Source organism: Bicyclus anynana, chromosome 4, assembly GCF_947172395.1.
Source record: "Bicyclus anynana chromosome 4, ilBicAnyn1.1, whole genome shotgun sequence".
In the NCBI taxonomy this organism is placed as follows: Eukaryota; Metazoa; Arthropoda; class Insecta; order Lepidoptera; family Nymphalidae; genus Bicyclus; species Bicyclus anynana.
This window is the reverse complement of record NC_069086.1, coordinates 209,655-237,451: the sequence shown is the minus strand read 5'-3', so window position 1 is coordinate 237,451 and position 27,797 is coordinate 209,655. Positions and strand designations below refer to the sequence as shown.

Sequence of the window (27,797 nt, the reverse complement as noted above, 5' to 3'; positions counted from 1 at the left end):
TCTTGCTGTCAAAATCCTATCCGTACCCCTCGCCGCACTACGTACCGTAGGTGTCGTGGTGCGCGGCGTGGTGGTGCCAGCTCTGGTGCGGCGCGAAGTGCGCGTACTGCTGCAGGCGCCCGCCGCCCGCCACGTAGCCCAGCCCGTACCCCTCGCCGCACTCGCCGCCGTACGCGCCGCCGCCGCCACGTGTACACAGAGCACGTACCGTAGGTGTCGTGGTGCGCGGCGTGGTGGTGCCAGCTCTGGTGCGGCGCGAAGTGCGCGTACTGCTGCAGGCGCCCGCCGCCCGCCACGTAGCCCAGCCCGTACCCCTCGCCGCACTCGCCGCCGTACGCGCCGCCGCCGCCACGTGTACACAGAGCACGTACCGTAGGTGTCGTGGTGCGCGGCGTGGTGGTGCCAGCTCTGGTGCGGCGCGAAGTGCGCGTACTGCTGCAGGCGCCCGCCGCCCGCCACGTAGCCCAGCCCGTACCCCTCGCCGCACTCGCCGCCGTACGCGCCGCCGCCGCCACGTGTACACAGAGCACGTACCGTAGGTGTCGTGGTGCGCGGCGTGGTGGTGCCAGCTCTGGTGCGGCGCGAAGTGCGCGTACTGCTGCAGGCGCCCGCCGCCCGCCACGTAGCCCAGCCCGTACCCCTCGCCGCACTCGCCGCCGTACGCGCCGCCGCTGCCGCCGCCGAACATGCTGCCGCCGCTGTCGCCTCTCTGTCACCTCGCTGTCACTGCCGCCTCTCTGCTGCTCACGCGCTCATGTTGCAGTTCTGCGGACAAAATATCATTTTATTTCGTTTCCTTGCACATGCACAATTGCATACAATCGTGATGATCGTGGACTTTGTTAGACTTATCTAAAATGAGAACGCAGACAAAGTATAGAACTTTAACCCACTAGTAATGAATTTCGAGTAGGTATGTAGAATCATTTTTTTTTCTAATTTTTTACGGATTTAAAAAAGAGGAGGTTCTCAATTCGTCCATGTTTTTTATATTGTACCTATGTACTTATGTTACGCGATTACTCGGAGACGGCAGGACTGATTTCAATCATTCTTTTTTGTTTGATAATGATGATGATGTCAGGATCTGATGAGAGGGTCCTGGAAAAATCAAAGGAAACTACCAAAATGTGACTATGCGTTTGTTAATATTTTAGTAAGTATGTTAAAGTACTGCAGTGTAATGAAGGTCTAGATTCAATCTGATGATGAAGTTGAAACACAGAGAAGGGAACTCCTCAACGCTTTACAGCAGTTACCTTGTGTTTAGGCTTGATTAATTCGTATCGATGAGAACTTTACAACTAGGTGACTGGTATTAGGGGTCCGTTGATGAAGACAACCAGTTAAAGGAACTCCTCATCTGTTTACATGTTGTTGGGCTTACTTCATACAGTTTATACCACCTACAAGCCATGCCGATGCATCAATTCAAGGCGGAACTGATGCTTAATATGCTTAGCCTAATAATATGGGTATTATTAAAACCCGACTGCTTAATGAACTGAAAAGAGAAAAACAAGTAGGTATCACAATATCTGTATAAAGTTATGTCTAAATTCAGTCAGGTTTTTTGTTTTATATTAATATTTTTTACCGAATATACCGAATACTTCGTTAGTCTAGTGGATAACCCACGAGGATTCGTGGCATGTTTCGTGTGGATCTGTCATCCTGAGATCTTGGGTTAGGTTAGGCTTAGGAGTCGAAATGCGTAACACTGAGCTTTTGTTTCTTCTAAGAAATTTCAGGGAAAAATAACATCTGAAGAAAGGAGTTTTCCTCTAAGAATTTAACATTAAGTCCGCCTAGCCTCCTTGGGAAAACGTGTTGGTTCTCTCCTCCAAGAAGCTCCATGTCCATCTGGTTTTTAGGAATATAAGGAAGAAGGCCTAGCGTTGTATTGGACCGTTAAAATGATAACTATGACTGATGAGTATAATATAAATCATGAACAATTCACATGAACCTGAAGCATCAGGTGATATGAATACTAACCCATTATCCACGACTCAAAGGTTCTTAGAAATTGGAACAAAATAGCAGATACAGCGATGGCGTCCGGCGCCGTATCGCGCCGATAGTTGCGTGCGGCGCATGTATGGCGCAGAGATAGATCACGCGCGGCCGTGCGCGCCTCGTGCGCTTCTTATACGAACTTTTGCACGATTTTGACTCTTGTCACCGTGCAATAAATGCGTGTGATCATTCCAGCGAGCGCAATGCAACGTTGGCGCGGCCGAGCGTCTTGCCACAGTGACTCAGTTACCTAATATCGCACACAAACCGTATCGTTTCGACAAGTGGTGATTGCACATTTCAAGTTAATTTATACTTAATAATATACTATGATGTACCAACAGTTCGCTGATATGTACGTTATTGTGTGCAATATTACTATCTAAACCTTCTATTTTCATTGTTACAACAAACCTAAATAGATAATAAAATGAGTTACTTTAATTTTATGAAACAAATATTATTAAGTTTATTACAATTTATGCATGTCCTACAAATGTAGCTAAACTGTTGATGGGACGGCAATGAGCGTCGCATCAATACGGGGAACACGGAAGTCACTCGCAGTAGTCCAATATTCACAAGTTACTTATGCTGAAAAATTCATGAATTTCCATCTAATGATCTCCCGTTACTCGTAGGTACGAATATATGTTATTCCTTCTAAAAACGTTACTGACAAACATGAACTTCAACGATGTTTAAAAAAACAAAGCAATACATTTCTCTTGTACCTACTCGTAGGTAGGTCCCTATGTATTAGTGTAGTGTAGTGTAGAAGACACAGGATGACACAAGAAGTATGTTCAGTCTACAGTATGTATAGGTAAGTATCTTAGCTGTAGAGTTTCAGTGGATCTCCCCGAGAGAATTATTGTAAACTTCTTAGCCAGTTAGTATCTTCCGAAGTAGGTAGGTAACTAGCATACCTACATTGCATTTCAATGTTCAGAAAGGCTTTTTTATCGTCTTCAATACGGAGGTAGGTTTAATCCTTATCTTTAGCGAGTTCATAAACTAAAAATGAGTTAATAATAGTCGCGAGTAGTGCAGAGCAGCCGTGACAGACGGCCGACAGTCGGCCGTGTTCAGTGTACGCGGTACCCTGCGCGTACACGTGGGGACGGGGATTTGTTGCTATTAGCTGGCGAGAGGATTTATGTGCGCAAAAACGGGCCAGATGTGTGACGCGGCGTGCACAGTGCGCTGCGTAGGGGTACACTTTTTAAGTGACACAGTTATTGGGCACAAAAAGATAGGAATGTGTTGTGCTACAAATTACATCTGATAGGCGCCGGCGGTACGGCCGATTTAAAGATATTTTTTTATAATCTTTATTTTTAGGATCTGGATCCATTTTGGATTATGTCGCTCCGTAAGGCAGCCTTTGTAATTGTGACTTAACATAATTAATTAACTTAAACTTAAACTTGTTATAGTTTAATAAACAATTAAAGGTTAAATAACTATATGTATAAGGAAACCTTTCAAAATAATACAGGCATTGGTGCTAAATATTCTTTAGACTACATTTACATTCTGGAGACATAGATTATCCACTCTACACATCTACCTACCTACTTCTATGAAAAAATCACAAGAAAATGAGGAAGTTGATTCTAGAAATTACATAATAAGCGTGACCAGAAAATGCTTTCATTATAATTGTAGGTTCATCACTCCTTCGTTTGATGAAGTGCTGAAACTAATGAGACACCGCCGAGAGGAATGTACAGGCGACGTTACGGCATTCCGCCGGAGATTTACCGACACTGAAATATCTCCGGCGACTGTAATGTCTACTCATCACACCATTGTAACAAATCAGTAACTTTACGCCCTTCATAATTGATGAGAGTGCTTATTTGACATAACCATGAGCGATGGGTGCCGTTTCAGATTTCAATATGTTCAAAAAAATCATACATACAAACGAACGATCACCTTGTGGAAGTCGGTTAAAGAGGAGATAAACCTAAGATCTCTTTGATAACCAACAAAAACTTAGTAAATTTTGCACGAGTTTAAAAAGTCGCTGACATCGCTCTCTGCTGTAAGACAGCGTCGGGCAGCGTTCGTTCGTTCGTTCACATAAGCGCTTAATGATGATCGCTCGTTAAACCGCCGTTAAAGTGAGCATACGTCGCTCAGCGTAATGCAGTCCTATCATTAAATAAAGCTTAAAAGAAACCGGACTAGGCGAGACTGCCTCGAGGATTGCACGCTAGACAGTCGTAAATTCTTCTACATTGCCTCACTTGTCCAGTGGTTAACATTTGTGACTTCGGATGATGGGGTTCGAGTGTCGGTTTAGGTTATAAAAGTTAAATCGTTGGAGTGATCATTAAAGACTCAGAAACAGTATCCGCCTGTTTGATTAATAGTCGCAATAATTGCTAAAACATGATCTTTACGACTAGGTAATTATATCATATTTGAAAGAATCTGCCATATTTTTTCTAAAAAAAAAAGAAGAATATTTTCTGTCCAGACATTGAACCCGAGTTCCATAAGGCCGTCAACAGCGACCACTGCGCCATGGAAGTCGCCGTGGTGCGCGGTGCGGGCGCCCCCATGGGGTCCCGCGCGGTGTCGGTGCCATATTTCAGCGCGCCATATCTAATCACGCTCGTCCCGCAGCTGGCGCACGCGTCTAGCGCCGTCATTAGGTGCTGACGCGCCATTAGCGCCATAACCGCGCTTATCAGATCAGATAGCGATATACTATTAACTCCCACGCTGTTATCAGGATCGACAGATTCCTGTCGGCAACGCATCTGGCTCGAGACGTTGATTCGATCAGATGATTGCTCCATCGGTAGTATGGGTATGAATTTACTTCACAATACAAATAAGTAAACTAATTAAACCTTACAAGGTATAGGTAGATATATGAACTCTACTTTTATACATAGGTACGAATAAAACAGTAAGGTATTCAAACTACGTTGGAGATCAGATTCATCACGCCTCTCCGCTGTGGGTTGACGAAATAAATAATAGTTATAATTAAAAACTTGAATGTGTAGGTCCGCGGGCTCAAAGAGGTCTTCCATTCGTTGCATATGAGTTACCATAAAAAGTAACTGTTCTGAGCGCGTTACATTAGTAAAAGTTACGACGGACAAAAACTGTGGATCAAGTGAGTGCACCTGCGACGACCACTTGACACCACGTGCGCCGGCCACTTCAGCCGCGCCGACGATTGAAATGAGATCTTACGCCGACGGCGCAAGGCGCTCCGCGCAGGCTCGCCGTCGCATGTGAGCCTGGCTTTTTGTATGGGAACCGCTTGAACCGTTACGAGGAGCGGCCACATTAACTTAAAGTTTCACTATCCAGACTAGACTCGAGTCTGTCATCCAATAGGTCACCAGGAGTACCTACTCGGTCTTCCTGACATTCTGCTTCGGAGCAACATTTCAAAGGTCCGCCATCGGTGCATGTACCAACGTGTACTCACGTATCTGCGAGTAGATGCCGCCTGCCGCGTAATGGACAGATAAACGGTAATTCGGTCCGCGGCGGGGCGGGGGCGGGGGTGGGGGCGGGCGGCGGAGTGAGTGCGGAACATTGATTGATTATCGCGAGCGATACGCCGGATACCCATCGCTCGCGCCGCAGGGCTGCCGACGCTGGCTGCGCAGTTAGCGCCAAGCATTTGTGACACATCTACCTCGGATGAGTATCTAATATAGTTAGTTTCGACCGTCCCGTTTCTCCAATGTGTCTACTTCCTAGTGCTACCGTCGAAAACTGCAACGCCACTTGCCTACCTCGGACAAACGCACTTGTCATTGCACAAACAAACCCAGCCAAGAGCAAGTCTTGGATCAGGGTCATGGGTGAGTGATCCTACTTTAACACTGTCATGTACGCGCTGAGAGCAACAAAAACAGAAACAGCGCTGATTGTTCGTAGAGGAATGTATGTAAAGTTGCTCAGTACATGCCGCGGCAGCCCTGCGCTGAGTGCGGCGCCAGACGCTCTCGAGTGCGCTAAAAGCGCCGCCGCCGCTTGCCCTAGGTCAGCGCTGCTTCTCGTCACGATCAAACGCGGCCCGATATAGCTGTTCGCAGACCCGCGCCGGCGTCTAGCGGTGGTACTACATCGCTCCTCAGATGCTATCGGATGGCTGATGGTAGGTATACGATAGCAAATTCATTTAAATCTACGTTAAAGACAGAAACACAAATAGATGAACGAACAGATACTTACGTCAAACTTATATAACATTCCTCCAGTTTTAGTCGAAACTTAATAAAACCTGAAATTGGAAACTGAAATGTTTGAAATCTTAATCCACTATCAGATTTAAAATTGGCCAGCCGTCGTGATTGTTCCGATATAAATGACGGTGGATAAGATCTCGGTTGACAGTACTTATCAGATTCCAGTGCAAATTCTCGGATAATTGAAAGAAGATAGACGGCGAAGGAACACTGAGATACACAAAATATTCCGACATTCACCGTTAATTTTTTTAACAGAACATTTCTGTCGTAAACTGCCTGTCAGATTCGCTAATCGATGCTAAATTTGAGCGTATAGCTATATGTATATATCTCCGCAACTTATAAAAGTAACATAAACAACATAAGATACCTTAACGTCTCATTAGGTCGCATGCACCTACCTATAAGTGCGCCGCGGTAATAAAAACGTAAACGAAGCTGTGAGTTATAGCGCGGTGTGCTGCAGCCCGCTGCTGCGGATTTACGACTCAGGGGGCCGGGGGCGAGGGGCGAGGGGGCGCATAATGTACGGGCGTCATTTTCGGCGCATAAATTGCAAGACGTCGGGCCTCGGGTCGACCCGGCGGCGGCCCGGCGCAGCCTCTAATGCATCGCATAAATCCAAATCGCGGCTAGCGGGCGCGACGCACAACGGCATTTCGCGCTAGCTGTCTCCCGCAATTTTACTGCATGCATTGAGGTCATGCTAAACTGAATAGATATAGCATATATTATATTTTTGTAAGACGGTTTGACTTTGGTTGTAATACTAAGGTGTACAGACAGGCGTTGAACAGGCGCGATTGTGAGTGGAGCTGCAGGAATAGCAAAGTGGAAATATGATTATAATTCCCATTCTCAAAGCAAAGGTTATTAGCTAAATTGGTCCAATGTCACATGCTTCTCCTGTATTGCTCCAAATAATTTAACAATGCGTTTCTGCTATGCCGACGTTCCTTGAAACTATAAACAGATAAACAGACACAGACGTGTTTTAGCAGTCACTACTACATCCAAAGTCAAACAGTCTTCCAGAAATAGAATGACTGTACCAGAAAAAGAGAAGGTGTAGGTCGTCGTCATCAACCCATATTCGGCTCACTGCTGAGTTCGAGTCTCCTCTCAGAATGAGAGAATTAAGATAATATCTGGTATGCAGGTTTCTTCACGATGTTTTCCTTCACCGTGATATTTATTTTCTTAAAATGCACACAACACAACTCGATGTAGGTATCGATATTGAATACATAACTTTTGATGAATTTAACTTGTGTTGAGCTGTTACTTACAAGCAGAAATTACTTTAAAAATAATGTCATAATTAAAACATAACGAAAGATTTAATTTAAAATTGTGATATACTTATTATAATTATTACGTCTATAATTTGAAGTAACAATTTTGTAATAAATAACCCTGTAAAGATGGTGCAAGCAAATAAAAAACAAATAGGTAGGTATGTAGAATAATGTAATAGGCCTGCGATCACGTGCGCGGCGCTGGCGAAGGTTATGTGCTTTAGTATTAAGTATTTTAGTACGAACAATTTTTGGATTTACCGTACCTATACGTAGATATGTTTAAATGCCTTATTTACAATGAACTGGCATATTGATAATAAGTTTTAGCAATGTCAATTTGTACTTAGGTCACAGAATACATATATATACACTCAGATATATAAAAAATACTTACCTAACTAAGAAATGCCTTCAGTTTTTATATATCATTACCTAATAGGTTTCTTTGTTCGTGTTTTTAAGTAGGTAGGTATATGTAATCCTAAACTGCAAGTTGCTACAGTTTTATTTAATCCTCATAATATGTAAATATGTACCTTTTAGACCATAAAGATAGGATCATAGAAAACGATATTATTCCGAAGATATTCCGAAAACTAACCAGAATCTCGAAAAATACTAACCAAACAAAGAAAAAGTCATTTTATCACATAGAAGTTTGTAGGTATGTTGAAGCCTAGGGTAAGTCCAGGATAGATGCCCCACTTTTCGAAAATGCTAAATAACTCCGAATTTTATAATCTTAGAGCATTGCGTTCTTTGGGAGATATTAAATATATTTCTTAATGTTCTATATTATCTGAATCGTTCTGATATAGACTGTGTAGATTTTGTGTAAATTGTAATTTTTTGGACCTCTAAAAAATGGGATAGACGCCTACTGTGGCGGATAGAAGACTTATCATGAAAAAACTTCTGAGGATAGGTGCCCTTAGTGGGGATTGGCGACTTAGTTTGAACATTGTTATTGGCTTGTTCTGAAATCAAACAACTATATTATTATAATCAGTCGTTAAGGTGTTTTATATAACTTTCGTTTTCATTTCTTGGCCATCTTTGTCAAAGTTATGCTTTAGCTGTAGCTTTTTAGCAAACTGGTATGCTAACTGACGTATTGCTGTTCGGTCCAGCGGAAATCCAGCTTCTCCTAATTTGAATGTAAGAGCCACGAGTCGTTTTTTGTTATTACAGCATGTTTTCATAAAACAAATAAAAATAAATGCTGGATATATATAATTTTTTTCAGTAATAATTATGCCAGACAGTAACTACAATGATATGATGCAATACAATACAAAGTAAAAGTAATTCAAATTTAAAACAACAGTACACATACAGTAACTTTGAAAATAAGAATTGCTGTTAATAGCAAATCTTCGTCTTAATATTTTAGATGGTATTCCTTATATTCTAGAAATCTGATTTACGCCTTTCTCTCCCTTTTTCATCTCTTCAAACGCTGCTAGCATACTGTCTTCGGTCTAGGTTACAGTACGAGGGACAACACCCTGTTTCCTTTTATATTTACAAGGCATTTTGCTCTCCTGCAACAACACAATACTTATAATAAACAGTTGGGGATAGTTGCCCTTAGGGGCATCTATTCTAATAAAAAACGGGGCAACTATACTTTTTGTAGGGGATAGATGCCCTTATCAATAAAAACAAAAGTTGAGTTTCAATTACTATAAAATCTATCAGTTTACATAGGCTAATCTTCAATGCATGCAGACAAATAGAAAAAAAATAGACATTATAAGCGAGAGAAAAAATACACTGTTGAAAGTACTTACGAATCTTATTTTGGCGCCTTTTGTCGTCTCACCGCGGAACATTTTTACTCACACAGACGAAGCGCATGCACTCCGGTCGAAATTCCTCCCGACACTAAGGTTTGCAGGGGGAGGACTCGTTACTTACAGTAAAATTTAACTCTCACAGTGTTCCTAACATAGTGAAATAAAAATCAAGTCATCTATCCCACTGGGGCATCTATCCTGGAATTACCCTACTTTAGTGCTTATAATTACTTTGAAATAAATAGGTATGTGATTGAATGTAATGATAAAGTTGTGTTATTCACAATTGTGTTGTGCGATGATTCAAGTACAGCGAACAGATTGTCGCGGTGAAGTGCGGCGTAGAACAATGTCCACAGCTCGTCATAAAACTAAAAGCTTGAAGTCGTGCTCATGTCGTAAACCAACTCGCCGGTGACCGCATGAGCGTCATAAACTTGTACACACGCCGCGGACTACGAGCAAACAGACAGACGGCAATAATAACACAACAAATGACCAAATAAATAGATATAAAATACCTAAATTACTTCTAGTGTGCGTGCCTATAAAATTTGACGAGTTCCCTCGATCTCATCATCAGAACCTGGCATGATGAATAAAGGACAATCTATCTTTCCAACAAAAAAAAAATAAAAATCATTCCATTATGATTATAATATATCGATGAACGAACATTAAATAAGTATATTCTGCAGCAGCAGCAATTTTTTTTTATTCATTACAAATTAGCCCTTGACTACAATCTCACCTGGTGGTAAGTAATGATGCAATCTAAGATGGAAGCGGGCTAACTTGTTAGGAGGAGGATGAAAATCCACATTCCTTTCGGTTTCTACATGACATCGTACCGGAACGCTAAATCGCTTGGCGGTACGTCTTTGTCGGTAGGGTGGTAACTAGCCACGGCCGAAGCCCCCCACAAGCCAGACCTGTACCAATTAACAAAACCTCAATCGGGCCAGCCGGGGATCGAACCCAGGACCTCCGTCTTGTAAATAAAACGCGCAAATCTACAAAGAGTGAAGAAAGCAAATCTACATAGAACCTTCTCCTTTTCAGAAGTCGGTTTATAAGATGTGTGGAAGCCGATTTTCAATGGAGAATCTATTATCAAATTAAATAAACCGATAAGAATATCTGACCACTGAATAACATAACGGATAACATTAAATTAGTGTCACTATTAGACAGACAGTACTTTGATTTTAAACGTTGTTATCTGCCTATTATGCAAAATCATTTATCAAAAGAAGTCCATCCTAAAAAATGATAAAGTTTATGGGCTGTGATAGTTTACTCCAGAGAAGCTATTGCAACACATTAGCAGCATCTTCTTGTATACCATGTGAAATACATTTAGCATTCGAATGACACATCTAACTGGCTTCATTTCCGTGTCTTCGTCTACGCGTTTCGCCTGCAGAGTTCGGCTGCGCGGCACCGGCGGCGACCACTTGCCGCCTCGTAAACCAGCTCGTTAGCTTTATTACAATTAGATTAGCTCCCGGGCAGCACTTCGCTCAGTGTATTACTGGAGACGCATGAGCGACGCGCTAATTACTGGGAGCCCGCCTCCAGCCGTGTACTACTGCGATAGCGATAATAAAACAATAAAAGATAACGCGGGCACGATAAACAACTACTAAGTAATGGTTGAAAACTTTTAGGTATAATACCTACCGCTTATTAAACCGATGGCCTGATTGTGGAACGCAATTAACATTAAAAAATATCTGTTGTCCGTTAACAAGTTAACGTGTCGATAGGAAAATAAGGTTCTGCAAAATAACATTAATTAACATTAATAGGTAATTCATCTAGTTATACGCATCATTAGGCATTGGGCATGAATGAGCCACCGCTCTATGAATAAGTAGAACATATTATATCTACGTACGAATGATTTTAGCAAATGTTTATCTATTGCATATGTAATAAAATAAATAAAAGTCTATAAATGTGTCTGTTTGTTTACTCTACCTATCTAGATTGTAGATAAACATTATTTATATAACTTCGCCGTACAGTTTAATTAATTGCAAATGAATGAATTAGCGGTTGGATTTTGTTAATAAGATAAAGATAAGTAAATTACAGAAATCTGCGCTCAGGCATACCTACCTACCTTATTATCTTATTTACCTAATATCTAATACGTACTTGATTATTGTGTTATGAGTATCGATTATTGTGTTATGAGTATCGATTATTGTGTTATGAGTATCGATTATTGTGTTATGAGTATCGATTATTGTGTTATGAGTATCGATTATTGTGTTATGAGTATCGATTATTGTGTTATGAGTATCGATTGTCATGAGCGAGTAGAGACGTTACTATACAGCGTCAAGACTTACTTGCTCGTATGGGGAAACCTTCTGTAGGAAAACGTAGGTTTTTATCGTTCCACCTACCTGCTCCTGTAGTCATATGCATTCAGAAAGTTTTTCTGAGAAGAGACTCACTCAACAGTGAGCCGAATATGAGTTGTTAATACATGTTTTAGTTTTCGAAGCGTTAGAGTTTGTAGAACGAGAATCGACGTGTCAAGGCTACAGGCCCTGTAACACACTGTAGAATCCAGAAAAAGGTATTGTAATGATGCAAAGGTTAGGTTCGAATCACGAGTCGGATTGAGTAGAAAAGTTTCTGTATTATTTGATCTAAAAAGTTAAGGGGTAAATAAACGGGAACTTTTAGATTGAATTGTGGCAATTTTTATAGGTATACAGAGTATCTACCTTATTACATGTAGAACATAAGTCTTCTAATTACGTCACTAATATATTCATTATGAACACTCTGGGACTCTTCTCACGGTAGGTAAGTATCTACTTACTCGTAACCCAAACGAACACCGAACAGATCGTCTCTTTGATCGGCCGCGGCCGGCTGTGAGTTAGACAGGCACTTGTGGAGCAACCGCAGACTGATTACATTCATAATTAACTAATATAATATCTACTGGACGAGATAAAGCAAGTTTGGCGATAACAGAAAATTAATAAAATTGTTATTATGCAAATGACGGAGCGTCGTAAAGTGTACAGTGTCTGACGGCGAGACGTCGTAAAGTGTCGTATCAGCTTACATTTTATAAAATTCTCGTAGGTAGTTACAATTGAAGGCAACATTTTATTCGGTGCGTGGCCGACGAGCCGGCTGTCCGTCTAAGGGTTCATTCAGCAATAATAATCTGAAAGGTGATATAAACACATAACTAAAATATAAACGTTCGTTTAGGTTGTTGTATTTTATATTTTACCTACTAGCGGACCCGTTTAAGCTTCGCTTTGAGTTATGTGCACTTTTTCCTATCCCTACCCTACACTACCCTACCCCTACCTTATTATACCCTATCCTACCCTAACCCTCCCAACCTACTCTACCTCTACACCTGAATTCAATTGTTACAAAATGTGATAAATGAAGAACAGCTCGACCTATTTTGTGCAAACTTCACATATACCATCTAATAAATAGTCCGAACGAACTCTAAACGTTTGGTTTGAATAGGTGAGCCCTTTTTGAGTTATAAAATTACAATGAAAAGAGGCATTGATTTTTATAATATAGGTAGATAAACAAAACAAACCAACCTTATAAAATAAAAAAGCATACAATCTCAGAGCCGGATTATGCAAAATAAATAAAGAAAGACAGTATTTAAAATCATGTGGTAACAATATGTGAACGCAGTGAATAATAATTATTCAATTAACTTGATTAAAGGAGTCTATAGCACCTACAGCGTAAAGCGTTCGTGTGCCGTTATAAACACTACAACGTTTGATAATAACAAATAAATTACTATGAATGTACCAGCGCTCGGGAAACATAATTTAGTGTTAGTTAGGCACACGAAGTAAACGAGTGGGCCTGGACGGGAAAAAATGTGTCGGAGTGGTGTTCAGCACAGAAACACAGTTTTAATGTTCCATCAGATAGCGCGTACACCTGCCGGCCTGTAGCGGCGTAGCCTCCATTACTTACCGCGGCCGTGCCGGCACAGGCAGCGGCACGCCCGGGCGGGAGTGGCACGCAGCGGCACAGCCTGCGCCCCGCCCCGCGCCGCCCCGCCCTCCCACAATTAATGGCGCTACGCGGCGTTTCTGACGGCGAGGGGGCACGCGACGTCTCAGCGTTACGTTCCACGTTTTAGGTTAATGAAAAACTTATCCTTTTATATTATTACAGCGGTATACCACGCGTTTTAAGTAACAAAAATGTTTTGTTTAGTTATGTAAATAACTATTGTAGCGTGTTCACTGTAGTGAATGACGCTATAATATTTTATAGGTGCTTGTAAATAGTCGGTTTGTTATTGACGGATAGCTTGGCGAGAGGCAGAAGCTGACTGTTAGTCGTCGGGAATATTTATGCTGAGTTTTTGAGAATCTTTAGACTAAAAATGTCTCTTTATTCGTATTTAACTTTGGCAAATTAAATAAGACAAAGTTATTTGAAAAACAATATAGTTACCTACCTATTAACTTCAATTCTACCAGCGTATTTTTTTTGTTAATAAACTAAATATAACTCCTACCTATTCATCATATCATTTTAGCATGTAAAAAATATTTGTTTACACATAATTATATTATATCTAGTTACTTAATTAATATTGTTCCACGATGTAGGTAAACTGTTTTTTTTTAATTATTTATTTATTTACCTTACCTTCAACTTAGCAAACTAAGCTTAAATACAACCTATTACGATTTATTATGCGAGTAAGTAGAAATGTAACTACACTCGTAGTTAGCTAACTTTTCTATAAAACTACAATACACACACACACACACAGTACCTACTTATTAAAAAGTATAAAGTGCACGTGGTAGATATGAATTATATTAAGAAATGAAGATAAGTAATGTTTTTATTAACATCATATCTCGGTCTCTGAGGCATATTTGCCTAGTTTATCTCGTCATTCATGTTCAGCAGGCCTACCGATATCTGTTAATTATACATTTTTCATACTCGTCACAGATACAGCGACGAGTGTGACGACTGACGAGATTATCTGTGAGCGGCGTGCAGCGACAGGGACCACTTGACACGTCGGACGTTCATATCGCGCGTATCATATTCGGCCCTTTTGTGAATGCGTGATTCAAACGCGCCGCGACCGGGCCGGGCACAGGCCGGACACAGGCCGGTCCCGGCCCGGTCGGTGTGTTTGAGATGTCAGGAAGCTGGCTTTTGATTTTGATTTACTTGTTTCCGTAGACCAGTTTTACCCAAGTATGATGGTTGAATTTCTTTTTTTTGGACATTAGATATCACACATACTTTATGACACTTGATAAGTGCGAATTTAGAATTGTTTCAGATGTGATTTTTGATGTCTCATGTGTTTACAATGTCGCAAACGACACGATTCATTGGAGTGTTTAATGACACGCGAAACAAACTAAAATGTTATAGGAGAGGGGATATTATGGAGCTTAAACCCACCACGCTGCTCTTATGTAGCACTTACGATCATTTTTAGTTGTTAATGACAGTGATCTGAGACCGACACCGAGAGTCTTCGAGGTGCGGCGGTAACACCACAAACTTCCGTGAGGATTTTGAGGATAAATTCTTAGAAGAAATCCTCGCCTGTAGCGTTCAATCGATGCCAACTGCCTTTCAGAAGACTTCGCTCCACAGTTGGATGGCGTTCTATTCCTCTAAATAAAATACAGTTTCTACTTGAAGAATCACTGACAGACCTATTGCCATTTCAGCGTGCTATTTCTAAATGCTTTCAAATTTTATGCCTAAAGAAATTCTTAGCTCGAGAGGGGACTAGCCTCGCTCACCCCCAGCTATGTAAAACTCTAAAATCCTCTTCATTTTACATCAAATTACAAAGCATTTTATTCCGTTGACTGTATATTTGTATAGAGTCCAACGTGAGCAACCGCGTGCTTCCCGTGTTACGTTTACAGCTAATTTTGTTAAAATAAGTATTTAAAACTCCATTTTAGATTCCACTGTGAAAGCTATCAAAGTGAAAGATGAAACAATAGGGATGATGACAGAGTTTTAAATTGTATGTAAATTAGGAGTATGCTAAAAGCAAAAGTAATAGGTTATCAGCGATGATTACTTTCGGAGCTACAGGGATTTAAAGGGTCAGATTTGCGACGCTGCCACGGATCCCTGAAAAACGCCCCATACAAAATGGTACGAATGAATAACCCCCATAGTATGTATAGTAATTAAAGCTGGTTAATTAGCCTGTGTACGTAGATGGGCGCCGCAGCGGCACACGGCACACGGCACACGGCACACGGCACAGCGGCAGTCGGGCTGCGGTTACGACCTGCGGTGTCTGTACAGTCGTATTGCCGCCGGTTTACGACCGCGAGCGTTTTATTGTAATTAATAAAAATTGAGACAAATTAGTGGCGGATGATTGAGTACACTCGAGAAGAGATTAATTTAATTGCGTCGCACAGACGTCTCTTGATTACCTTTATTACAACTTTAAGAATCAGTGAAAACATAAAACGGTACTTTAAAAGGCGTACAAGTTTTTACTCTGAGGACAAAAGTCGTCGAACTGCGTGTCGCTAACTATGGGCTACATAAGAAGGGTCAGACTCACACAGCGGGCGATGGAACGAGCTATGCGCAACCTAATCGGTCCATCCGAGCTGCGGAGTATCTGTGTACTATCTGTGATGCCATCGAAACATTATGTGCAGATAATAATAAATTTTTATACGAGTAATAATAACTTTATGGGTAAGTCTTTCTGTATCAAATAAATTTAGCTTTTATATTAGAGCGGGCGGCGGCGGGCGGGGCGAGTAATGCAAATCCTTGTGCGGAGACATGTGCCCGCCTGTCTACAGACTTACAGCGTGTAGTGCCGACACGCACGCGCCGCGTGTGATTGTGTATATCGATATCGTGTCTGCTATCTCAGAGGGCTGAGCCTCCTTCTTACAGGAGAGGGGATATGAAGCTTAGAACCATCACGCTGCTCTAATAATGGCGAACTTTGGATTATTGTAACGATCACTGTCAGATAATGACTGGGAGCGAGTTTTGTACGAAATGAATGCTTAATATATCTTAGCCCGACCCAGGACTCGAATCAAGACCCTCGTGACCCGGAGCCAGACTGACCGCTGGACCAACTGGCGATCTCTACTATGGCTTACGTCGCTCGGTACCTACAGCCTACCGACTCTACGACACTGGCATTTGTTACACGAATGTCTTCAGGAGTTCAGGACGTACTAACCGATGTCTGCGACTTCTTACGCATTTAATTTAGTTTGCAGTTATCCCGCGGAAACCATGAATTTTCTGAAATAGATAGTAGCCTAAATTCTTCTATCTTCAAGTAAAAGTCCTATTAAAATTGGTAGGTACAACCGTCCAGAGACTAGCTAACCAGAGATTAGCCCAGAAACAATCAGACAAACATTTTTTAAAGCAAATTATTGTGTAAATAATAATAAGCACTTGAGAAAAGATGGTTTTTTTATTTAAAGAAGTTATTTTGAAATCGCAGACTGGCAGACATAATATAGACGTTACAGTTTCCGATACATTCAATATGTCCGGTGTTAATTGGACGAACTTGTAATGAAGCTAATTGAAAATATAATAGAAAGTGTTAGGTATAGGTTCTCAGTTCTCCTAAGCACCTTACTCACAACTCCGGGCTGATAATGAAAATTCTTGACAAAGTTCTCAAAACTCATAGCCCGCCCGAGGTCTCGAATACGAGACCTCAGTAGTAAGCGCTGGACCGACGAGGCAGTTATACTCATTACTCATATTCGATGTTTGAAATTATTTTACGGTGACAAAGATCACACCTCCTGTGAGCCATGTTTATGTCGTCAATCGGCACCGGACGCCAGGGCCGGACCGTCCATACGGCGAACGGAGCGGTCGCTCCAGGCGCCAAATCCTAGGGGGCGCCGAAATGGTAAAGACAAGATCGAAAAGAAATTTATTTCGTTTCGGTCGTCTATATTCAAAGCGAAGAGATGAACGCGACGTGCGCGAATTTACTTCTAATAGAGGCGTCTTTCTTTACCTATGGTGCAGGGAGTGCGTTGATTTTAACCCGGGTATATACAGGTAATAGAGGGCGCTACGGTGATGATTGCACCCGGGCGCTACGTGAGCTAGAGTCTTTACCTGTAGTGCATGGGGTGCGTTACACCCGGATGCCGCGATATCAGGGGCGCCCAAGCGCCACTCGCCGCGCGGGTTCTATAGGTACTAGGGGGCGCTACGGTGATGATTGCACCCGGGCGCTACGTAAGCTAGAGTCTTTACCTGTAGTGCATGGGGTACGTTACACCCGGTTGCCGCGATCTCAGGGGGGCCCAAGCGCCACTCGCCGCGCGGGTTCTATAGATACTAGGGGGCGCTAAGGTGATGATTGCACCCGGGCACTACGTGATCGAGAGACGGTATTGTGCCTGATTTTCAATTGGTCTGAGTATGGTCTATTGGGTATGTTATATTATACTAGATCATATGAATATGGTGGTAAGGTAAGAATTCTAAATTATACTGATGAATTTCTGCTATGATTGTTTCATTAAGATCGGACCGGCCTTCGGCCGGGGGTTTGTAATAGGACTTTCAACTGAGGCTATGGCTAGGCATTTCACCTAAGCGCAAAAAACGCGCGGCCTTCGGCCGCGCACTTTTTTCTACACCGAGATTCGGCCGGGGGTCTGTAATAGGGCTTCCGACTGTGACTATGGCTGGGCATTTTACCCAAGCGCAAACAACGCGAACGAATCTTATTGTGCAACGGCCTTCGGCCGGGGGTTTGTAATAGGGCTTTCGACTGTGGCTATGGCTGGGCATTTTACCCAAGCGCAAAAAACGCGCGGCCTTCGCCCGCGAACTTTATTCTACACCGGCCTTCGGCCGGGGATTTGTAATAGGGCTTCTGTCTGTGACTATGTCTGGGCATTTTACCCAAGCGAAAAAAACGCGCGGCCTTCGGCCGCGAACTTTATTCTACACCGGCCAAAGGCCGAATAAAGTTCACGATATATACGAAGGCCCTGATTCACCTTCAGTTTTTAACATGACTTCATAAATGTTTTTTTTTTTGCTAAACCTTTCTTCTTCAAGTTCTTCATTGCAGTGATTAAGTTTATTATTAAGATTAAGATACTCGATTTTGAGGAGAGAAACCTCATCTTTTTTTTGAAGTCGGTTAAAAATGTATGACATTCCCATATAAATTAGGCTACGAACTTTTTAAACGTCCCTAGTATATAATGTTAGGAGCAAACAGGAAAGGCGCCATAATTGGATCTCGCTCCATTCTAAAATTTACCTCGGTCCGGCGCTGCCGGACGCGGCCGCTCGGCTGGCAGCACACGAGGAGTTATTGCCCGGCGGCCAGGACACTTTCCCAGCGCCCGCTTATCGTGGCGCCTGCATTAGCGCCCCCGCCCGCCTGCCGCCCGCCGCCCGCCGCCCGCGACCCGTGGCGCCGCCGCTCTCAGCCGGACAAGGCCGGCGTTTTTTTGTGTCCCAGAGTAGTAGGTAATTAATTAGGGCGGCGGAGGACTTTCGCGAGATGAGCCTCGCGGGACTTTATTTGCAAGTTTCATTGATTATTTATTTAACCTTATAAAAACAACTTATTTAAATTTTCTATATAATAATAACGACCTTTGTGTCAAAATGTTTGCCATCATAATGGAAAAATGTTGATATATTCGGATTGGCTTCATGAATCGCCTCGTCAGTTTTCAAAGCGCTTAGGTCATTTAGTGTGAAAGCTTAGAAGCTACTGGTAGACAAACTGACACACAGACACACAACCAGATGTCAAACTTATAGTACTTACACTTCATAGCAACATTTTTATGATCGGAGTTAAAGAAAATAAACCAATTGAGATTTACCCACCGAGAATTCCGTACAATATTAGTAAGTTCATGGACTGAAAGACAAACTTAAGTTTATCTACTGGGGTTGAGTAAGAGTTGAGTGAGAATCGATTCAAGATGAACCTTAGCTAAGATGGACCGTGGAGAAATCGTAATGGATACCTAGTCGCCAAGATATTGTTAATTATGTTGAACTTAAAGATTAAACAAAAAAAGAACAGAAGGGTCCAACCCAACCGTTTAAGTCATGTTCAAATGCCTTGTAACATTCAGTAGAAAATATAAAAATAAATTCTTTATTCGTACCTACTTATACAATTGAGGATTTGCGGACACTTGAAACGTGCTACCTTCCAAAGCCACTACGTATACACTCCATAATTAGCAACCGTAAGGTAGGAATCACAGGTTCATAGACTTTCAGATTTCATAAAATGTGGTAGGTCTGGCTATCTGGCGGATCTGAGCTCAGAGCGTCTCTGCCGGTACACAAAGGAGCTTTCGACTTCTTTGTTACTCCGCAGACGCCATTGTTTTGTGCTTCAGTCCATTGTTGTTTGTCAAGTGTTTACAACAAACTTGCGCATGACTGACTTCACAGCGTCAAGTGTAAGGCTGCCCCTTGTTCACTAATCCAACCATGATTAAGGAGTCGGGAATGATCTTAGTATAGATGATTACCTATTTATTTGTACCTACTACGTATCAACTGCAATAAGGTACAATGTAGCTGTAGTGCACTGCCTGCCCTGAGGACTCAGTGCGAACCTGTCTCTAAGAGAAATGTAACATTTTGTACAATTTGTACGTATAGTGCACACACTGGTGCTCGCCCTGGCAGTGAGTACGTCCAATACGTCCATGTCTATAATAAGGTACTAAATAAGAGCTCACTTTACGCAACTACGTGTATCAATAGGGGCGCAGGCAGCCCTGGCCGGTTCCAGGTGAGGCGCCAACTTGTCACCCGATACATTACAAAAAATTGTATCCATCCAATTGTATAATCCATACCGCTGTCCCGCTTCCGTGCGGCTCATTCGTCGCGGGTGCGAAGAGGACGGCGGATTTCCTTGTTTGGCTATTAATATCAAAAAACAAGGGAGTGGATTAACACATTAACAGGTCCGGTGTCGCCGCGTAAAAGCATTCCCGCCGCTGTCGGGAAAAAATGTGACGAGCCGCACCGGGCCACGGCCGCCGAACGATAGCGACGAGCGGTGCGCGATAGACAGATATAGCGATATGAATAAATAATTATCTTAAAAGCTCTACTAGAGAAGGGCTGTCATTTGAAAAAAAAAAGGAAATAAATAATGTTCATTTAAAAAGTATTGGGCTTAAAAACTTTCACTTATTATATTTTAAAATGATGTTAAAAAGTATGTACTTGTTGCAAATTACTTAATTTATGTAAGTCTTAAACGAGTTAAATAGGTTCTTAGTATTAGGTAAGTACTTGTAGGACTATCAATTGAAGGGACTATCAATTTTGACAGTTATATGATCTTTATAATTTAATTCTGTCAATTTAATAGAATTGTAATTAGATAAAATTTGTGTTGTAATTTGTAATATAAAGTATATTTTGTATAATAAAGTTTAATATAAAAAGTAATATTTTCAGTCGCAACTTCTAGATTCCTGATTGGTACAGGGTATATTACATTCCAGATTCGATTTAATTTTTTTTTTAAGAAGCCAGATTATGTGTTTATTTAATTAATTAAATTTGTCCGTGGCCCAGTGTGCGCGCGGGTCCACACCCGCACTAATTAGCCCTTGTGCTGCGCCCGCGCCGCTCCACGTGACGCGGCCGCTCGCTGGGGAGCTGTGCGCGAGTGTACCGTTGTTGGCAGTGGCGTGCACAACATTTCCAACTAGGGTATGCATTATATGTACCTACAGTTTGTAGTAAATGGAAAATCCCTTCTTCAGTACAATTTCTTAATGAGTCTTCAAGGTAGGCAGTGCACTTTCGCATCGAAGAAGTGCACGGTTGTTGGTGACGGTGTCGGGACTGGCGGATATGCGGGCACTATTACGTTCAATAGGTTTTGAATATTTGCTGTAGGTTGAATATGGGAACTGCAGCAGTGTTTCTGGGGATATTCAGATCGCAGAGGCTCTGCTAAAGACAAGCTTTAGGGCTACAAAAACGGTAAAGTACTAACTTCTCATCAAGGACATTCATAAGGAAATGTTCATGGGCTGAGTGAGATCGTGAGTTTACTCGCTGTGATCGTGGTTTGAGTCCAGGCAGACGCGAGCTGTAAGCTATATACATTACCATTGCTCAATGTCTATTTGTCTGTTACTTACACTAATCAAACATTATTTTATGCAAAAATAGTCTAACTGTTGAGGAATTTAATTAACAGCTAGTTTAAGGATTCATTACAAAACACCGGTTCCTCTAAGAGACGAATGTTCGGACACTCTACGCAGTGCGCACGAATACGGGTCACCTGCCTAAGGTTAATGCTTGATCGGTTGAATAATTATATCATTATTAATGTAATCATTATAATTAATGAATTTTAATGGCATAACATGCTCTCTGAGGTTAGACTTCGACTAGTGACTCATACTCAAGATTCGTAGCCGCGTTGTTAAGTACCTACTGGATATACGAAGCAGTTTCCATCTAACCTTAGTTAGGCAAATTCCCGAGCCGAGTCATCATGAATCCGTCACTGCTCTATCTGGAGGCAGACACTGCCAGGGCGGCGCTCGCAGGCTGCTCTGCGGTTGGATCATTTACATGTCCTATGGAGCAGCGCGATAAGTGAGGCATTACTCCGAGTGGTATTTCGGCCCCGTAATTACAGCCATCGGAGTGACGTCACGCGATTTACATACTTTCTCGAACTCCTCGATAAGTAGGAAGGATCGGCGGCGGGGTGCGGCGCGCGGGGCGCGGGGGGCGCGGAACACGGAAAGGCTTTCGAGGCGGCGCTTCTGAGGCTCCGCGCGTAGGCCGGTGCCACACCGCGCCGTGCTATACCGTAGAGCTAGGCTATATTACGGTCACCATCAACAATACATCAATACATCTCAAGTGCTTATACCTACTCCTAGTTATTTACACAATACTAAAACACAAACAAGTTTAAAAAAAAATATCCAGTCAGTCTATCTATCTTTCTGTTGGTCCGGGCTAATCTGAAATCTGAACGGCTGATTTTAATGAGATTCACTGGAAAATAGAGCAAGGTATTGAGCCACTTATAGGCTACATCTTATGCCTAAAAAATTCAACGTTCCCGCGGGGATAGTACAAAACTGTACGAACGTACGGACGAACGAACGTGGACGAAGTCACGGGCGTCCGCTAGTTTTTAAATAAGAACAACGCCCTTTAACCTTTCCCTGTTGACCACCCTGTCATTGTAAAGGGGCGTACAATACTATTTGCTAGTTTTAATAAATTAATAGTATAATGTATAAGGTTTTATTTAAATTACTTAGTTCAATACTCGGTTATAATTCATATTACATTTTCAAAATCCTTATTAATATAAAGAGAAACGCCCACCGGCCGTTACAATGTCGGCCTCAGGAACCTAGGTATACCCCCGAGATCATAATATGAAGTATAATAAAATTATGATAGGCATGGTTAAAAGGTTAAATAATTAGTTTAATAAAAGTATGTTTCTTGAAGAAAAAAGCATTTGTTTATCATCATCTTGCTCAAAAAGTTCGCCGGTGTACCAAAGCGGCAAAGTAACATTTGAAGCTATTTATAGAAAGAGTGTATCTGTAACCAACAAGCTTAACAAACAAACAAACCAACCATAAGTCTTCAAAAAATGTCGTAAAACTCAGGCTGTATGGTCGACGATCTATTAAAGATGAATTAAAAATGTCGTAAAGCGTTGTAGCAAACATTTTTTGATAAAATAGTGTTTAATTATTAAAGTAGAATTATCAAGTGTTTTTAGATAGGTATAACTAAATTGTCGGGTGGTTTAGTATGCCACAGCCGGGGATAGGAAATTCCCGTTAGTTGTCGTCTGAATTGGTATTAAAATTCCCTATATTATAGATTTTTCATTTGTGATGCCGTTGTAGGTTCATCTAGAGACAACTATAACACAACCGATTAGTGATTACTTCCACACTAACAGAGATACGAGTATCAACTTTGTTGTGAGCCGATCTCGATTAGGATTCACGTTAAAGTTTTTTCGATGGAAAAAAATAAAGTATGTCACCCAGTGTCCAGAGAGCATCACCCCGGCGCGCCGATAGCGCCGGCGCCCGCGCCGCGATACATTCCGATACATTACGATACATTTGTTTGCAAGGACTCACGACACACGATACGGGATACGCGACACGCGACTCGCGACTAGCGACACGCGCAGTCCGCGAACGATGCAACTCGTGGCAACTTACAACTCTTAGTGATCATTTGTAAAGAAAGTTGCTATCAATTTTTCGTTTGTGATTTGTGTCATATAAGCACTATAAGGTATGATCTTTTAGCGCATCTACATCAATCTCAAATCAGCGGACCCCGCAGGAATAGGGGGAGACGTCATCGCAAGGTGAAGGACAACACGGTCCTCAGGGAGACTGGACATCATCTGATTTGTAAGAAGGCGGGATTTGTGTTGCGGAGTCGAGCGGTCGTGCGCGTGTCGGCGGCCTTACGGGCGGGCGCGGCGGCGGGCGGCGGGGCGAGGCGGCGTAATGGAAGCCGCTGTAGCGTATATTGTGTTCCCGTGTCCCGCGGCACATGAATCATCAGCCCGACACCGATTCATTTCGACCGCCGATCTGCTCCTAACCGACTTCGAAGAAGCAAGCTCTCGATGCTCTGTCCGTGACTTGGAGCTTCAGGTATAGGTCTAGTAGCTACAGGTATGCGCAGGTAGGACCAATATTGGAGGTCAAAGTTGAGGTTCGTTAGATTCTATATTTGTGTGTTGAGTGACTTGGATTCACAACATTCAACATTAAAAATGTAATTAACACAGTGCCTGTAATATATTTAGGTATATATCTTTTTGTTTCTAATTTCATCACAGAAATTGGATAAAAATACTTGATACCTACCAATAAAAAATACACTATTTCAAGCATAGTTTTCTCAATGGTGTATCGATATAACAGGTCCTAGCAATGATACTTTTATACTATAGATGGGTTACGTCCCTACAAAATCACAGCAAAAAGTGATTCGAATTTAGCCATTACCATAACCATTGAGCGCACACAAGAATCATTTTGTATTTAATTTCATTATATATTTATAATTTTTACACTTCCTGAACACACAACTCTACATTGTAAACGATATTTAGGTAGGTATTAGTAGTAATAATTTTCGTTATTTAATAAGCGCTAAATGAAATGAAGTCAATTTTCCACATTTGTCCGCCTCAGTTTTGAGTGCCTCATCTCTAGTATAAAATATCATTGTGTTCTAGTTTAGTTTTAGTTGATAGGTATGGGTATATTAATATGATATGTACACATATGTCATCCATCATTCAGCCGATAAGCTACCAACAGCTGGGCCTAGGCCTGGGCCGTAGACAAGTACAAGAGGTCTTTATACCTACCCCAAATATGTAGGTTACCTGAGGTATAACATTATGCACTTAATCGGTAGGCCCTTTGGGACCGTGTTCACCGCTAAGTCGGGCGAGGCGCCGTCGGCAGCAAACTAATCAGGTCTTGAAAAAAAGCAACATAACCGGGATGTAATGCTCCGAATCAAGTTCTCTTACGATCGTGTACAGTTAATTTTGGTGTCATTCGTTCGTGGTGTAGCCGCAGAGCCTTCGCGGGGCGGGGGGCGGGGGTGGGGGGCGCCGTGTTGGACATTAAAGTCGGTTTTATTTCGCGATTAGGATCTTAATATCGGTCTCGTGTCGTGACGGTGCACCGGCGTTTTGTCGCGACAGGTTGTGGCGGTGATGCCGACCCGCTCACCGTCGGCGCGCAGTTATTTGGCACACATACTATGTTAAGTCAGAACAGACTTGACATAGTATGAGGATGAATAAAGGATTTAACCCAAAATCCAGCTGATGTGCAACTAAGTAAGAAATGAAATGGACAAATAAAATGAACCAATTTAAAGCGCAATTCACATTTATAGTACATACAAGTACAAGTTTTGATAGAACTATCATTCATAAAACTATAAATTTATTTATATATATTATAATTATAAAAGAACATAAGTACCTACAGCGAAACAGAACCTCCTCATTTTAAAGTCAATTTTAAAGCAAGAATAGTTAATGTACGTTTTCTCGACAGGTCACAATCGAAATGCAAATTCGAGGTGGATGTTCGTAATTATTTTGTCACCGGATATGAATTCACCGACAGACAAGAACAAGAAACCAATTTTACATTATAATTATTATCAAAACAAAATGTCTCATCGGCTCAGTGGTTAGTCTGTGCGACGATGTACTTTAATAGTGCTGGGTTCGAATCAAAAATCCTTAATTGCAGCCTGGAGTTGAGAATACGGTAGTGTGTGTGTGTGTGTGTCTAGAATGAGAGGGGTTAGGCCAATAGTCCACCACGCTGGCCCAATGAGGATTGGCAGACTACGCACACGCAAAGAATAAAGAAAATTCTCTGGTATGCAGGTTTTCTTACGATATTTTTCCTTGACCGACACGTGAAATTTAATGTCTTAAAATGGACACAGCTGAAGAATAAATAAAAGTTATGTTTTTTTTGGAAATTTGTATAATTAGGGTATAAAGAGTCCATGTGTTACTGTTACTTACGGCAACATTAGAAACGCCGCCAGCCCCGCTCACCCACCACGCGACACTTTCACTGCTCGGCGCGCACAGATTGAGATCTAGATCTATCGATAAGCAAATCGTAACGAATGTAAATCAAACATGTCGTAATACTACAAAAAAATCAAGTCACATATTGCATATTTTTGGCTGTTGACAGTTTGACATACTCGTATGAAATATAGAAATACATAAATCTAACATTACGGCAATACTCCTGGCACGTGGTATTGTATATCTAATTATCTAACTAAAAACCCCGCGGTTTTACCTGCGTAGGGGATACGGGGGTATAAAAAAACATGAAAATGTACCTAGTTTTCTATTGGTGAAATAATTTTTAAAATCCTTCCTCTTAATAATATGAGTGGGTTGCGCATTGCCTACTACCTACTCGTAAGTGCTTGCTGCGTTTTATCTTTGTTCTGTGGTCTATATTTTTAAAAATACCAATAATAAGTAGAGTAATGGAATGTAGTTAATTCCTAGAATAAGTTAGCAGTTCGTACCTAATGTAATAATATTCCCTCGCATGATTCTTGAAACTTACTCTAAGCCCTTAACGAGAGTTTTTAAGGAAACGTTAAAAAGCGTTCAAATACAACAAATGCATTTCCAAGTAGGTATATGTTTACGTCAGAGCGTTTTAAAAGCACGACGCTTTTCTTCGTGCAGTGTTGAATTTTCAATTTTAAGCGTTGGAAAAACCTTCATTTAACATTATGCTCTACTTTAACGTTTTTTAACATCCGTTAAAAAACTCTCGTGCGAATGAGGGCTTAAGCTATCAAAAATGCACACTGCAAACATTGCATCTACTCAGCAACACACCGTTTGCACGTTGTAGGTGTGTGTGCGCATGCCAGGAGTATTGCGGTTCACTATAGCTGTTAGCAATTAGTAAATATTGAGTACTAGTAGTTACTACACACCTGTCAACAAAATAAAAATAAAAGTTTTAATTGGCACATGGTGGTGTCCTGCGACTTCTATAGTATTTTTTGGAATTACTCATATAGGTACATATAGTATAAGCTGTTTTCAAGTGCTTCGAAAGACGCTCATGGTTTGCACGTATTAGTCATAGTCCGTTTCCTGTAGGATGGTGCGGGTGACAGTTTTACTCTTGAAAGCTTGCCGCGATTCACGATAATATTACGTATTATGAACGTCATACAGGCGAATGTCATCGTACCCATGCTATCTAAAAAACACTTTAGGGAGATGACGCTTTGCTGCTACGTTTCAGTAAGTAGTAAAGTAGGTACATACCTACTGGTTGCTCTCGTAGTCTCGTCTCTACAATTTGTATTTGTCAATTTGTATTTGTCTCTTTAAAATGTTCTCAAGATTTTACGTTGAAAATATATTTAAAATTTAATATGTAATGTAAGAAATAGACAGACGTCGATATATACAATGGTCACTATAGCTAGGTCACGGCTAGGACAACTTCACGCGAGCTGCAGTGTTGCCCAATCCACTACAATCTAGATCGTATCTGGATGTTAATTTGCCCACTCGTATGCGTTGACGTATTATAATATTAATTATCAAATAATAATTTTAACATTTGTCAAACGAATGCTCAAGGTTGAAAATGTCTAGGATTAGATATCTCTACATTTTTCTACGATAAAGTTGGGACGACCTCTCGGGTGCAGGTGTGTAGTGTAAGTGGACATCGATCACTAGGAAACCCTGGCAGTGCAGCACAAGTTTGCAATTTACGGAACTTATCGTGATGTTACTCTGCATTCTCATCAAG

At 41.6% G+C, this 27,797-nt stretch overlaps 1 protein-coding gene across 2 annotated transcripts in view; it reads right to left on the bottom strand.

The window, feature by feature from the left end:
• The window catches only part of LOC112048938 (GATA-binding factor A), a 64,583-nt gene that overhangs the window by 18,078 nt on the left and 18,708 nt on the right, over positions 1-27,797 (bottom strand). For both annotated transcript variants that reach the window (XM_052891508.1, XM_052891509.1), the window contains exon 2: positions 46-765. In XM_052891508.1, coding sequence (XP_052747468.1) covers positions 46-688 — 643 coding nt within the window. In that variant the 5' untranslated portion in view covers positions 689-765. The remainder of the gene's footprint in view (positions 1-45; positions 766-27,797) is intronic.